Below are 16,784 nucleotides of genomic sequence, written 5' to 3'. Positions count from 1 at the left end.
GAATTTAAATGCTAATAAATGAGCAATACCGTTGTTGTTGTCTTGTGACAGCTAAGCTGGCAATTTAAGGCGCAATGCATCACTTTTCCCACTATACCATTATTTCGTGCACACCATACAGTCCGACTTCCACAGTACACACATGCAATAAGAGCCCGTTTATAGGTTAGGCAACCATTCAACTCAACAACACATTCACCCTAAGAAAGGACAAGAACAGGAAAGAGAAAGCACATCCATGACGGAGCCGGGATTTGAACTCAATGCATCCCCATCCCAATCAGACTCCTCTGACCACTAGACAGGGCGGGAGGACCTGTCTAGTGGTCAGAGTACCGTTAAAGGGTAAACATGTAATACCGTTTCCCCTTTCATTTGAATCACTACAAATGATTTTTCAAATTTAAAGTAATTGACACTGAAGGTACTTTTTCAGACGTTTGTTTACAGTTTATATTAGGTCCTAAAATGATTGATATAGACGAGTTTGGAGTCATATTCTGAAAACAAGGATACGCACTACACTGTAAAAAAAAATTCCGAAACGTTACTGGGTATTTCTGCGTTACGTTTCGGGATTTCAGTGATTTTTATCCACATCCTGGAAAAATCAAGTATCATTGTCAAAAAGTTTCCTGAATTGCTACAAGTCGCATGAATGCAGACTTTTCTCTGTTGTGAAAAATATTTTAAGCTCCCAGTTTAAATATTAACTGAACATATTTTTATAAAGTTCATCGGCTTCAGTTCAATTATGGCTCGCCAATGCTAATTAAGCTCCCAAAGGGAGCGAGTAAGTGTGGACTACTTTGCTTTGCAAGAGTTGCAGGCGGGTAAAATTCTCGTCACTTACTTGCAATTCTGGCTTAGCTTTGGCCATGTTTGCCACAATGGTCTTGGAACTTCCTTTATAAATGAGGAAGATGCTGAGTTATTATATTTTATACTCTTTAGTTTCCTCTATTTTTTCAAAATTTCTTAGGAGGCTTCCAGGATAACTTTAGGAAGATTACTGAATTTTAGCGGAAAACATTCCTGGATTTTGCAAGATATGTTACTGGCACTTTCAAGAAACGTTTCTGAATCGTTTTTACAGTGTATGATTGAGGACAATGCAGGTGTCCGGAATGTTATTATAAATGGAAAAAGTTGCTTTCGTATCTTGTGTGAATGATAGTGGGCAGCTGTGTAGGTAGGGCTCTGGAATTCCGTTCTTGCCATACACGAGTACGAACAGCTGTGAAGTGCTTAACCTGAAAAGAAAAGATATTACTGGTAAAATAATAAATTTTGAAAAGAAGTTTGCAACGACCTCTTTACTGTTATAGAATGTTTCCTCTAAATTACGTGATATAATCTGATTTTTGCACTCTCAGCCTTAAAGAATACACACACAAAAACAAACGCTTTACAGAATGATAACAGTACTTTTTTCCGGCTAAGTATTATCCTATTTAAAGTTAAAAGTTTTCGATACAGTTTTAATTGTTCGCAATTTTAACCGTATGTACTGTCCGACAACGATTGTATGGAAAGGCAAACATCCAGTTTACAGGTGGAAATGGACGTATCTATTAGTTTTTAGGGATGTCAGCGGGTTTGTAGATGTATATTAACCTCTAAGTTAAGCAGATTCTTATTTAAATGATCGGAACACGCGCATCAAATTTTTACTTTTGCCTTCATTCAGGTAGACCTGGTTTAATTGGACTTTTGCCAATTCCATACAATCCGTGGTTGGACACTTTTACTGTTTCTTATAGAAAATATCCGCACCTTTATTCATGGATCAAACCTTGGAAACTACTGAGGCAGTATTAACCAGTACGCCTGTAAGTCAGTACAAGAAAGATACTACAGATAATCAAAGAACTACCACCTCACCGATGAGCACAGAACCGACAACCCATGAAAACCCAACGACCGATTACAGTACTTCAACACTTCGTACATCAACATCATCTCATACAACTATAGAACCTCCACAAAGTACAACCTTCTCATCCACTTTGGATGAAACGACTACTCCATACGGCACGACAATCAAACCTTTTTCAACTACTAAAGGTATGTTTAAATTTTAGTTTTAACTGATTAGCATTACAATGTACAAACAGTTGTCTCTTCAACAAAAGTTAATGTCAGGTATATTCATTATGAAACCTTAACTATCTTAGGTAGTCATTATCTTTTCTGAAAAAACTGGGGTATTAAAAAGACGATTTCAAGCGTACAAACGTGGTACTGACGCAATAGAAAATTTTTTTATGGACGAGTTGTATGAAAAAGACTAGACGTTTGTAAAATAACAAATAACAACGTTTATGAAAAAAAAAAACGCATACACGTGTTTCGGGGTTACAAGGAATCCCTTTTTCAACGCAAAAAAGGGAGCTCATAAATTATGAGAAATCAGAGGAATTCGAGCGTAACCGGCTCTGCACATGTCATTCCTCTTTCTATCACGACCGTATTAAAAACTTGACAGTTGTGTAAAGAAAGTATGTATCAAAGGAATGACACTGTAAAAAAAAGGATAGCTATTGTATGAGGGTCAGTCAATAAATAACGAAACACAGGCAATAAAACAGATTTTATTCGACATTCCTCAAAAAATCTGACTGAAACTGTTTAAATATTTATCCCATTGGAAAAATAGTCACATAATTCTGGGCTTATGAAAGTCCTTCGGCTGTTGCTGGCACCAGTTACGCACGCACTCCTTTACTTCATCGTCCGAATGAAACCGTTGTCCCCAAAGTGCCTTCTTGAGTTCCCCAAAAATGTGGGATCCAATGGAAATAGATCTGGACTATAAGGGGGTGGTTCAAGGGTTCTCACTTAAATTTCCGTAAAAGTTCTTCTTTTGAATTGGCTGTCGGTAGTCTAGTGTTGTCGTGCAACTGGATATCAGATATGAAAGTTTACCGGGACTACAGACAGCCAATAAAAAAATGAAACTTTTATGAAAATGTAAGTGAGAAATCTTGAACCACCCCGTCATAGTTCAGATCTATCCCCATGTGATTCCACATATTTGGGGGGAATTTAAGAAGGCACTTAGGGGACAACGATTTCATTTGGACGAGGAAGTGAAGGAGTGCGTTCGTAGCCAGCAGCAGCCAAAAGACTTTTATGGGCACGAAATTATGCTACTAATTTTTCAGTGGGATAAGTGTTTAAACAATTTCAGTCGGAATTTTTGAAGAATGTTGAATAAAATCTTTTTATAACCTCTATCTCGTTATTTATTGACTGACTCTAATCCTTTTTTTATGTAATTATTTTTTTAAAAAACAATATTCGATGTTAAATTTGATCTGCCCTTATATAAATATAATAAGAGCCATCAAAATATTTAAAAGTAATTCATTTCTTTCAGCTCCTATTTTACTGACTGTGGAATGTAACGGAAATATGAAAGTACTTCAGGGATTCGTGACGTAAGTAGAAAAATATAGCTTCATGCCTTGTCAATACCTTTTTTGCTTTAACTATAAACTTCAATTGGGGTGAAATAATTTACTTTCTTTTTTGAATGGAAATGCAGGAAGAAAGATCCATTCTTTTCTGGAGTGGAACTAAAAGAGTCGTGCTTTCCGACGGGATCGGACAGTGCATTCACCAGCGAAGACGTCAAATATTTTCGAAAGGAATTACACGAGGATGGATCATGTGAAGGATACACTTATCCAGCGATCAGAAGTAATTTCATTTATAAAATTGTTCAAGTTATTTTCTTTCCTCTCATGGAAGTAGCAGTAACCAAATTGATATATACGAGATCTTTAAAACTTATACACTTTAATAAATTATAAAAATTCTTTCAAGATTTTTTTTTCTTGAGAAATCACATTGCTTATTGTACTCATTTGACTGTCTTAGACGTTACGATTTTATTTTCCTCCCGCCTCCCTTTGCACCACCACCGTCGACCGGCCTCCCGTTGCTGCTCCTCTAGCGAAAACCATCTCCAGGTTGCGTTCATATCCTACACACACACGCATACATACACACCTACATACACACACCTACATACACACACCTACATACACACAACTACATACACACACCTACACACACACACACCAAGACACATACACACACACAGATGCAAACACACATACACACACATACACACACCTACACACGCCTATACACACGCACACACACACACCAAGACACATACACACACACAGATGCAAACACACATACACACACCTACACACACCTACACACACGCACACACACACATACACGCACACACACACATACACACGCACACACACACACGCTCACACATGCACACACTCGTGATTGCGAAAAACATAATTTGAATTCAAGATGTCAAAATTCAAATTATTTTATTTATTTATTTATTTATGCTTTTTTTTTCTTCGACTGAACTCGTCTTATGCGAGATCTTTAAAATTTATACAATTCAAGAAATTATAAAAAATCTTTCAAGAGTTTTTCTCTTTTTTTGTTCGTCGACTGAACTTGTAGCTGCTTATATGTATGGATATCGCTACCCTTTTGTCGGTTGCAATATTTTACAACGGAAATCAGCTGCGACCAGGGCTGCAAGAAGCCGTCGGAGTCGTATAGTAGGACTACTTTTGGCGTAAAGGAGTGGGAATCTGAAAATCGAAAGTTTTAAAATTCGAAGAGATGGAGCCTTGTAAAAAAAAAATCTGAAACATTACTGAGCATTCCCGTGTTACGTTTCGGAATTTCAATGGTTTTATCCACATCCTGGAAAAATCAAGTATCTTTGTCAAAAAGTTTCCTGAATTGCTACAGGTTGCACGAATGCAGACTTCTCACTGTTGTGAAAAATATTTTTAGCTCCCAGTTTACAGATTAACTGAGCTTATTTATAAAGCGTAGCGGCTTCAGTTCCTTTGCTGCCCGTTTAGACTGCTTAAGCTCTCAAAGGAAGCGAATAAGCTCGTGGACTACGTAGCTTTGAAAGACTTGAAGGCGAGTAAAATGTTTAATACTTACTTGCAATTCTTCCTTAGCTTTGGAATGTTTGCAATACTGCTTATGAAACTTCCTCGGAAAATCAGGAAGGGGTCAAACTATTATATTATACCTACCTAAGTTGATTATGAAGTTCAAGAGTTACCACTGGCTTTAAACGGAAAGATTTCTGAATATTTCAGGAGGATTTCTGGATAATTTCAGGAAGGTTACTGAATTTTAGCGGAAAACGTTCCTAGCTTTTGCGAGATATGTTACTGGCAGAACTTGGGCACAGCAGCTGCCCATTATTTTCCAGGAACATTTCTGAATCGTTTTTACAGTGTAGTTGATACCTTTTTAAAAAATATATTTTGTAACATTTATTTTTTTATTGAACCCATCATCTTTGCATATAATACACACATAAAAATATAACTTACGTATTTCTTATGAAGTTAGGTGCATTTCAGTTCTTTTAAAAATTATTTTGTTTAAAAAGCACTTTTCAGGTTTAAGGTGCAGTTATAGATAGCTTTTATGTGGCTTAATTAGAAAATGTAACGGGATCATGAAAACCAGTTCACAAATAATTTCCTAATACCTTTCAGAAGAAAGATGTATATCCTGGTTGTGCTCCTCATTTCTATGTTTACACGTTATAAAACTTTGAGAAATTCGATGCATAGCTTGGTTGAGACTGAGACCAGTGAATCTAGAAGTCAATTTTGAGTACTAGTCCCTTTACAGATGACAAATAATCCTGCAGTGTGAGTACAAGTCAGGCATCTTCTTACTCTAACAGCGTTGCGTACTCTGAGTCGGAGTCAGAGTGGAACTAATTTTGGGATATATGAGTCAGACACTGTAAAAATGCTTCAGAAACGTTCCTGGAAAATAATAGCCAGCTGATGTGCCCAATTTCTGCCAGCAACATTCCTTGCAAAAACCAGGAATGTTTTCTGCTAAAATTCAGTAACCTTCCTGAAATTATCCAGGAATCCTCCTGAAATATTCAGAAATATTTCCGTTTAAAGCCAGTGGTAACTCTTGAACTTTAGAATCAATTTAGGTAGGTATAATATAATAGCCTGGCACCATCCTGGCTTATCAAGGAAGTTCCAATAGTAGTATTGCAAACATGGCCAAAGCTAAGACAGAATTGCTAGTGTATTCCAAAAATTTTACTCATTTGCAATTCTTGCAAAGCTACGTCATCTGTGGACTTATTCGATCCTCTCTGGGAGCTTAATCATCTAGACGGGCCGTAAACGAACTGAAGCTGATACACTTTATAAATACGCTCAAATTATCTTTAAACTAGGAGGTAAACATATTTTTCACAACCGTGGTATGTCTGCATTCGTGCAACTTGTAGCAATCAGAAAACTTTTTGACAATGATACTTGATTTTTCCAAAATGTGGATAAAAACCATTGAAACACCGTAACGTTACACGAAAATATTCAGTAACATTTCGGAATTTTTTTTACAGTGGATGCTGAATATAAGACTTTAAAAATCTTGGAGTTGGAGTTCGAGTCAGTTGCTTTCCTTTCATCTCCGCTGTCATACCTGCGATCGCTCACCTAGTACAGTATTGAACTCAAACGAATGTGCATGCAAGGATATTAATGTATAAACCTAACTGTATATACGTGTATAACTGTATACAGCCTTGAGCTTATATTTGGCTCTTACACCGGCGGCTATGAACCTAAATTCGATGGGATTATATCAAACTGTAAGCCATATCATTGAAAATGTCAAAAATCCATCTCAAAGGGTACAGGTTTCTAAAATAAAATAACTTTCTTGATGTATGCTCCGTAGGGCGGTTCAAAAAAACTTTTTTCAGCTAGAGTCAGGACACCCCGTAATTGTTTTTTACACTTACTAATAGTATTATGCTGTAAAAGTTTTCGCTTCGTACCAAAATTTTAAGACGGTGCTCAATGGCCCCTCAATTTAACATTAGCCGTAGCATAGAAAATGTCACAAATTTAGAAAAATTTAATTTCGCCAGCTTTTTTTTTTATAAATTATTATTTTATTGCAATGCATATGCATAATACTCGTGTATATTATAATCTGTAGCGTTGTTTTTTCATTTCAATGTATTTTTAAAACCCTCCTCCCCACACTGATGAAGTTTGGGGGAGGTTGTTGAGCACCGTCTTTCAGCTGAAATAGGAAGCTAAAATTCTATCCACATGTCTAAAAATATTGAGGGGTGTCTTGGTATCTAGGAGAAACTTTTTTTTACGTGCATTCTTGAACCACAGTCATGCTCCATTTGTTTTTACCTTCCCGAAATCAGAAAATAATTGTTGCAGTTAACAAATCTTACTTAAGTAAATATATTTTCAATATAAGGGCTTGCATTCAAAATGCAATTTCTGTTTCGGTAACGATGTTTTAGGCAAAAAATGTTGGAATTTTAATATCGAAATATTTTTTATTCTAAAATTTTGTTTTGTTTGATAAACCGAAGAAATAAATCCAATTCCAAATGTAAATTACTACTACTGAAGAAAATATGATCTAAAGTCTATGAAAATGTAGAAGTACTACGTTTTTTTCAATTCCAACATTGCTTTTTTTTCCATTTGAAACACTTCCTGCTATTCATATTTTTCATTTTTGAAACTATGAGTTTAATTCGTTCTTCATACTATTTTTAAAATACGTTTCGTATTAAAACTACTAAAGTAAAACTTTATATTCAGAAGAAACTGATTCCTTTCTTATAAACGCGGTTAAATGAAAATATTTAAATTATTCAATTTTGTAAAATTCTAAATTCCCCGACGGTTGATTGAAGTATGAATCAATTTACACAAATGTACAAATGAAAACAAATCGTAACTCTCAAGTAAAAGCTAGACATTTTGCTTAGATAATCAGTTTTTGTACATAATATGCATACATAAAGTGAACATTTTTAAGTCAGTTGCTTTAAACATATGCTCAACCAAAAAAGTAAACAAAAAATGAATCGATTATTGCAGAAAGGGCATAAGTCACATTTTTTTCAAAATTGAGTTAGCTGTGGTTTTCCCATATTTGTATGTGGAGACATCGACTAGTGTAGCAGGGAAGTCAATCCTTGTCAAACTAAGCCCATTATTTAGGGGTTTCATTTTTCGTTTGGTGCGGAAAGAGCTTAAGTCCTTGATTTATGCCCTTTCTGCACTAAACGCGAAGGAAGAAAAAGTTAGATCATAGAAGAACTATTTTTTTTTTTTTTTTTTTTTTTGCGTAGTGAAGTTAAATCAACAAACTCCTTTGATCTAGCATAATTTCGGTAATTTTAGGTTTGTCAGTTCGGGAGGTGGGAGGGGGGGGGGGGCGATTCGAAATCACAGAATCGGAATGAAATTTGCTAATTTCTCAGGGGTTTTATTAACATCACTCTAGGAACTGCGAAAAAACTGTATGCTTTTAGTGAGATATAGGCTGGCCAATATAAGAACAACACTGCAGGAGACATTTTCTTGAAATAACACACAATCTTAAAGAAATTTAACAAGATTGCTGATGACTTTCCTCTGAGAGAACATTGGTTTGTCTTTTGCGACCGGGATTTTGGGACAGTAAAGTTAAACAGATATGACAGATTATAACTATGTGAAATCCAATCTCTTATAAGTGAAATCTTGAAATTACATCAAGATTCACCGTCAAATCTGTTGAAAGCAATGAAATCTGTAACTGCTGAAACAGGTGCCCTTCATTTTTTAAGATTCATTGTTTTCCCAAATTGAGATTTTGAAAAAAAGATTCTACTGGGCGACAAATGTTTTCAATTATAAACATTCATGATGTTTAAATATTTGATAGAACATCAAAGGAACGATTTCAGGCTAGCTATTTTATAGACGATTTTCAAGAGAACATTGCAAAGTAACGCTTGCCGGCTGAACTACAGTTGCCCATTTTGAGTATAAAGGGAAAATTTTAATAATGTTGGAAGAAATAATATATCTCAAGATGATTATTCAGTGCAATTTTGAACATAGTCATACGAATATGTACATCGAACTTGGTACATAAACTAGACAAGAGAAGGATGAAAAAAAAAAGATTTCCATGGAAGATGCATTTGATGATTATGAATATGAATCTAATTTTATACACATGTAAAACTTTTTCTTTTTATCTCAATTTGTTAGTTTCGTATTTTTTTTTTTTTTTTTTTTTTTTTTTACACCAGACTGCATTATTCCACTAAAAGAAGACGAGAGAAAGAAGAAAATACATGATGTATTTTCTTAAGATAATGAATTTATTAATACGGACTTCACTAATTATTTTTGTCACTTTGTTATATTATTTTTTATTTTCATAAATCAGTTTGAAATAAATCTGTTTCATTTTAATTATACTTTCATCACTCTAAAATAGTCTTTCAGGATATTTATTGCAGAAAGAGCCTAAGTGCAAATTAAAGATTTTTTTTAATTAATTTCAATAACGAAATGAAACGTAATTTAAGGTGAGGTAATGATCCTACTTGTCGCCAGATTACTCATAAAAATTTTCGAAGAATTTAGTTCATTTCTGAATGAAATAATCACTTTTAATCGATTCCTGAAAAGTTGCATCAGTTAGACTTATGCCCTGTCTCAAATTATCGATTCAAATGTGTTTATGCATATAATGTAAATTATGCAGCAGTTTGAAATGATCAAAAAAGCGATTACTTACAATGAAAAACAGGTCATTTACTACATTTTTTTAAGACTATTTTAAATAAAATTCTTTTATTTTACCAATCTTGAACTGTATAAAATTGGAAATTTGTTTTCAAAATTACAGTGCATACAGAATGAACATTGTTTTTTATGATAATAGTTGTATTTAAATATCATTTTTGATTTTTCGTGGTAAACTTGCGCTTTCTACTAAATGTGGAAAGTCTTCGCTATTTTTTAATGGGACAAAGTGAAAAATAAAATATTTTTCTAACGAAAACTTTTCTATTCGATCATAAACAATAGTTTTGATCATATGAATCATTAAAACAAAGGTTGAATAAATAAATGAAATTGTACTTAAACAACAAGCGAACAATTAAATAAATAAATTAATTAATATATGAAGAAAAATAAATGAGTGAATGAATAAGAAAACAAGTGAATGAATGACAAAATATAAGTAAATTAATAAATCAAAGAATGTAATTGAATTAATTAATAAATAAATACGCAAGTGATTTAGTAAATGATTGAGTGAGGAAACGATGGTATGGGCTGTAGCATTATTTGACCAGCCTTGGCTTGCTTTTGCTCGACTTGGCGGAGGAACTGCTATGCCTCCAAATCTACTTAAATGTGCATTTGAATATGTTCCGAATGAGTATTTTTGTTTATTTTGTGCCTCTTAAATTACTTTAAAGTAGCTTACGTGTCTCTTTTTAATACGTTTTTTCTCCTGTAGGTGTCCAATTTTATGTATCTGGTTCAAAACTGCAAGCTTTTGAGATAGCTTGCGGAGAACTGAAAGAAACAAGCATTGACAAGGAGAAAGATTTAGAAACTTACTCAAGTTCACCACAAAACAAGGAAGCACTCTGTAAAGGGTTACAGACCGTTGTTAGCTTGCGAATTGCAGAACAAGATGATTCATATGAAATCACACTTACTTGTCGCACGCTTTTGAGCAATCAACAAACTAAGAAAGTTAACTAATTCATGTAAGCATATCGCTAAACGTTACGATGACTCCGAATGTTGTGTATAGAGCGGAATAGGAAACTAAATGTTTAAAAGCTTTTCTGAATATTTTGCTGCAGCTTCGAGCTTATGCATTTTTGTTTGCCACGCGAAGATTTCTAACAGTCAGTACTAGTCGACCCGTGCGGAACTCCGCGTTGTGCTTAGAATCGTTTCATGTTGCACATCACTCTTTAAAAATTTCAAAGAAAGAACATTCACTGTAAGAACGATTTAGAAACGTTCCTGGAAAATAATGGGCAGCTGATGTGCCCAATTTCTGCCAGATCTTGCAAAAACGAGGAACGTTTTCCGCTAATATTCAGTAACCTTCCGTAAATTATCTCGGAAACCTCCTGAAAAATTCAGAAATCTTCCCGTTTGAAGCCAGTCGTGTCACTGGAACTTTAGAGTAAATTATGGTAGGTATAATCAATAGCTTGTTCACCCTTCCTGGTTTATTTCGAAAGTATAATAAACAGTATTGCAAGCACGGCCAAAGTTAGGCTAGAACTGCAAGCAAGCGTCGCGAATTTTACTCGTGTGCAACACTTGCACAACAGCGTAGTCCATACTTCTTTGCTCCCTCTGGAAGCTTAATCAACAAGGACGGGCCACTAATAGCCTGAAGTCACTTTATAAATACGCAAAGTTAATCTTTTAACTGGGAGCTAAAAATATTTTTTACACCAGTAAGAAGTGTGCACTCGTGCAACTTGTAGCAATTCAAGAAACGTTTTGACAATGATACTTGATTTTTCCAGGAAGTGGATAAAAACCATTGAAGTCCCGACACTTTACACGGAAATTCTCAGTAACGTTTCGGATTTTTTTTTTACAGTGTTATAAAGAAGAATCGAAAAAAATAAACGAATTAAAGTAAACGTACAAAAGAAAACAGTTACTTTGAAGACAGCAGCAACAAAATCTCATTGAATACAGTGTTGTGATCATGAAATCATCGCCTGCTTTTTGGTTGCGCGTATTTTCAATACAAACATAAATACCATTAAAAGTGTGACTGAATGACTCGTAAAAAAGCAGTAATTGTGTATGTGAAGAAACGGGTTGTGGAAAATACAATCCAACTTATGTGAGCCTCCGACGGGAAAAAAAGAAGCACTAAAGAGATATTTATTGGCATGGATTCGAACTGGTGCCATTCTGATTATCGGCACGACACTCCAACTAACCGAGCTTTGTTTTCGAGTAGAATGTGTAGTAAAAAACAGCAAAAAAGCTTCCCCCTACCTCCGAAAAAAAAGACCATGCGTCTATGTTTTGTCATTAGCAAGGAGGATACGCTTTAAAATTGTACGTAAAACATGGAATTTGATTAAGGAATTAGGAAGATCTCTCGTAGCTATTGAAACAAACGTTCTAGAGAAATAATAAATTAGATGGAAAATAAGTGTTTTTCTTTTTGAAAATTGATACACTCTCCCATAGCAGACTGCTTTAACCTTTACAGCTTGAATGCCAGCACATGTTTTTCTTTTAAATGAACATTTGAAATTCAAAACCAAAACCAGTTGAACTGAGTTCGTTTTTTAAGTGTAATTTTTCCAACGCAAACAAAATGCATTTTTTTTTTTCGCCTATGTTCGTTTTTTAAGCGTAGCTTTTCAAATGTAGTAAAAATGTTACTAGCTATTTGTTTTTTGCCGAAAGAATAAAAACATTTTATATTTCACCCATCGAGTTGTCGAGTTGTTAATAATTTTAATGTTTTACTTCGTATTCTAATAAATATTCAAAAGTTAAATAAATGAAAAGCGTAATTTCAATTTGGGGTAGTAAATTTTTTATTTGTATAATGGGTCAAATAGTCATTAGAAAAATCTTCATTTCAGCATTCATTTTTTTTAATGAACAAAAATTATTCCACTGTAGTCTGAAATCTTAAACCCAAAACTTATATTTTCGCTTAACACTATGCTTTAGTTTTCTGACCGGAGCCGAAGCTTTGAAGACAAAGCAAAAAAAAAAAAAAAAAATTAAGAATCAATTTAGCTACGTGTTGCATCAAGATTCCGTAACAGCAAAGAGCGTTCCGTTCTCATATATTTTCATAATGTCATCCTTCACTTATATTTTATTGCCTCACTTGTTTTTTTTTTTTTTTTTTTTTTTTTGTATTTTAAGTGTTCATGTAATGAGTGAGATTTGTCTAATTTTTCGATGCAGACCGTCCAGGCTGGGCCGGAACAGTCGTTCCTCTGGTTATCAGTCGAACGCTCTGCCGATCGAGCTATTCAGTTCTGTCGGTCACAACGCAAGTTAAATTTATAAATTTAAACAAAAACTTCAGTCCAGTGCTTTATAAAATAGGTTTTTTTGACATAAAAAACATTTTTTAGACCTTGAGTCTATTTTTCGTCACATTTCTGCACGATAAGCTTTAAAATGAGGTGTAAATCAAAGAAATCGATCAAGAATTAAGGAAGATCTTGCGTAGCGACACAAAACAGGCTACAGAAATAATATGTAAGGATTTTAAGGCCCCGAATTCTAAAAAAAGTTTGCAAAAATTATGTTAAGTAAGGGAAAACACCAGTGGTGGCCAGTGCTTAAGTAGTGGCCACTTCAAATTTTTTTTTGTACTTTGAAGAAAGAAATGAACAATAATAATGTGATTTTTTGTTGGTACTTAATGTAACTATCACATTGAATCAATTTTATTCCTCAGTTATTTGAATTTAAAGAAAGTGATGTAAATACTTCGGAAGGGAAAATGTCAGATGGCCAGTACTGAAAATTCGAGATTTTGGAGTAGCCACTGATGGATCAAATTTGAAGTATGAGAAAAAATGGATAAAAATTCAACGAACTGAAACTATGCCGTTTTTAGAAATTGAGAAGATTTAGAAAGCGTTGAGCTATAAAATGCGCATTAAATTTCAAGAGGGGGAATTGATATTGCAGACCTACAATTTAAAAATATACTTTATTGTGTCTTATTACTAGTACGTTTTGGGCCTTGAAGTGGCCACTACTGAAGCACTAGCCACTACTGGTATTTTAACTTACATGTTTCATTTTATAAAGTCTTTCATTTTTAAAGAAATGTCATTAAATGAAACTAGTTGAGATTTAAATATAATTCCAATTTCGAATGGATATTATTTTCGAAAAGGAAATTGATGAAAACCTGTGAAATTCCGGAATATTGACCGAAACTAATCGGTGACGTTTCGTTATTTTCTTACAGTGTAATGTGAAACCCCAATGTGAAATCCTAAGATGACTGGTTCTTAACCGGAGAAGAACATCTTAAAAATCAATGACATTGACTGATGTTTTTAATGCCATCTGACTTTCCGGAATGTTTTTGCGAAACCAGCTTTATGTAAATGCACATGAAGAATACCAGAATCAAATTGGATTAAAATTCAATACGAATTTAAGTACAAAAAACTTAAAAATACATGATATTCAGCTGAACTTTTATTGATGCAACAATTTCATTTGCAAAGTATCCAGATTTAACCAACAATTTAATAAAACGAAAATAAATTTGCACGTGAGAAAGCAAATAGCTTTTCTGTACAAGCACTTTAAACAAAAGCATTTAATTACTGATGGCGAGAATTTTACTTTCATTGCCTTGGAAGGCATTAAATATTTTAAAAGCAAATATCCACACCAATTGCCTTTCTACTTTTAGACTATAAACTAGCTAAAAAAAACTCTTATAAATTCTATCCCATTCCGGACATTGAACTTCATCTTTGAAATATAACTTCCACTTAAAATTTTCCCCATGATTTATAAGAAGCAGATATAAATAATAGCATTCTTGGCCTTAAGCCACTTTATTTAGAAGAAGTAGAAAAAAGATAGGGAATACTTATTTTTCATCCGGCAGTTGTCAAGATGGTTCTTTATACAAAGCTATGTCCGAAGAAGAATACCCATAAGCATTCTTTTGTATGAATGATTTTATCCCTATGGCACTTATGGTAAATGGCGTAGAAAGAAGTGGGCCATATTTTTAAACAAGTGCCTCGAACTTTGCGAATATTTGTCCTTTTATTCCGTTAAGGGTTTGCATTTTTTCAAGGCGGGGACCATTATGTAAACTGTCCAACATGTTAATATGAATTAAACTACTAAAAATTGAACGTTAAAGAATTTAATTTAAAAGAACTGTACCAGATTCGTATTTCTACACTATTCGGCCAATACGCAGCATCAACCGTAAAGATATAACTTTCTGGGATTGAACTAAGACGGTGTTTTCCCTTAAAAACACGTGTACGATGTACGTCTCGCTTTTAAAACCCTTTACGTCTCCCTGCTCGCTGTAATCAGGACAAGCCCGTTTGGTGGCCACCTTTTTCGGCTATTGAATGTTTCTTCGCGACAGACTTGGCAATGTCTTTCCAAATTTGGCGACTAGTTTGGCGATCTGCCGCTGAGTTTAGCCAACTTCGATCACATTCCGTTACAGTTCTATGCGATCTGCTGGTTCAAATTGCAATGAAACTGATAAATTCTTTTTTCTTTATGTCTTTGACAATAAAGGTCTAGAAAGATGAAACTGGGCGAAATACAGAATAAAACACTATGCACCGTGTGTTTGCCTGTGTTGGGTACTGACTATAGGATCACGAAAGGTGTAAAAATGCTGCATTAAATAATCGCATCTTTCCTTAGGTAGTGAAAAGCTGAGAGTTTAGAACTGATAGGATAAGCGTCGAACGCCTACTAGTCACCATAGCTTTTCCTAATTTGAATGTTGTTTAAGGGAAAACCTAAACAAGAACAACATAAAAGAGTTATGCATTCCGTGATTTAAAGACATAGTTTAAAAATGTATGTGTAGGCGTCCCTCGTACAACAGGGTTTCGATATTACACGGTACCAAATTTGTGAAATTTAAATTTAATACTTCATGGTTTTGATGTAACACGAAAGTTATGTTTAAAAATAATGGAATTTGTATAATTTTTAAATACATTCTGTTAATGTTTGATAGTAACTCTAATAAGTTTTTACATTGTTTTTATGAAACTTGGCTTCGATGTAACACGGTACACATTCCTTGATTCGCATTCTCGTGTAACACAGTTTCGATGTAACACGAAACATGGTGTAGATACAACACAATACATATCGACATGATTTTTACATGCACATGTTTAATTACTGTAAAAACTAAGTTAAAACGTTGTTTTTAAAAAAGTCTCGTTTAACACGGTTTCGATACTACATGGATCGAATTAACCATGTTGTACGAAGGACACCTGTACATGTTTTAAAATAGGTTTCAAATATTTTAGTGCTGGTGTTACCAGAAGACACCAACGCAAATTGCTGCTGACTGAGCGCAAATACAGTCTCTTAAAATAAAAAAAAAAAAAAAAAAAAACTTGCATCACCCGCGCCGCAAAGGAGAGGAATATCATCCCGACTGCATTCAACGCACAGTCAAGCATCCCGTATCCCAGATGATTTGGGGATTCATTCCTGATCAAGTAGTTGGTGGGCTTCACTTTGTGCAAGGAACGGTAAACGCTCAGTTGTATATTAGCATTTTGGAAGAGAAATTGCTTCCTACTATCCGGGATCACTTTACTTCAGTTCCAAACGTCATTTTCCAGGATGATTCTGCTCCGTGCCATACACTGTAAGAACGATTCAGAAACGTTCCTGGAAAATAATAGGCAGCTGATGTGCCCAATTTCTTCCAGTAACATATCTTGGAAAAACCAGGAACGTTTTCCCCTGGAAGTCAGTAACCTTTCTGAAATTAACCTTGAAACTTTCTGCAGAAGTGTGAAAGCTCCCCTGTTAAAGCTATTCATGACTCTAAAACCTTCTAGAAAAATTAGGTAGGTTTAATGTTATTGATTAGAACCTTCCTGATTTACCAAGAAGACTCCATAAAAATCAGAGCGACCACGGCCAAAGCTATGCAAGAAGGAACCAAGCATATCTCCTGCCAGCAATTCCAGCCTTACGAAGCTTAGCTATCCATTGACTTTTTTGCTCTCATTGAGAGCTTAGGCAATCTGGACAGGCCGTATAAGCAAACTTAGGCCGATACACTTAATAAACACGTTCATTCAATCTTCAAACTGGTTGCTAAAAATATTT

The 16,784-nt window shown here is 34.5% G+C and overlaps 1 protein-coding gene across 1 annotated transcript in view; it reads left to right on the top strand.

Annotated features, from left to right (window-relative positions):
• The first annotated feature begins 1,784 nt into the window (after positions 1-1,784).
• Positions 1,785-16,784, top strand: part of LOC129228436 (uncharacterized) — an 82,341-nt gene continuing 67,341 nt past the window's right edge. Inside the window, exon 1 of the mRNA XM_054863116.1 lies at positions 1,785-2,067. Within this exon, the coding sequence (XP_054719091.1) occupies positions 1,785-2,067 (283 nt within the window). The remainder of the gene's footprint in view (positions 2,068-16,784) is intronic.

This window comes from Uloborus diversus, chromosome 8 (assembly GCF_026930045.1).
Source record: "Uloborus diversus isolate 005 chromosome 8, Udiv.v.3.1, whole genome shotgun sequence".
NCBI classification, from domain to species: Eukaryota; Metazoa; Arthropoda; class Arachnida; order Araneae; family Uloboridae; genus Uloborus; species Uloborus diversus.
The sequence above is the reverse complement of the archived record's forward strand: the minus strand, read 5'-3'. Positions and strand labels throughout refer to the sequence as shown.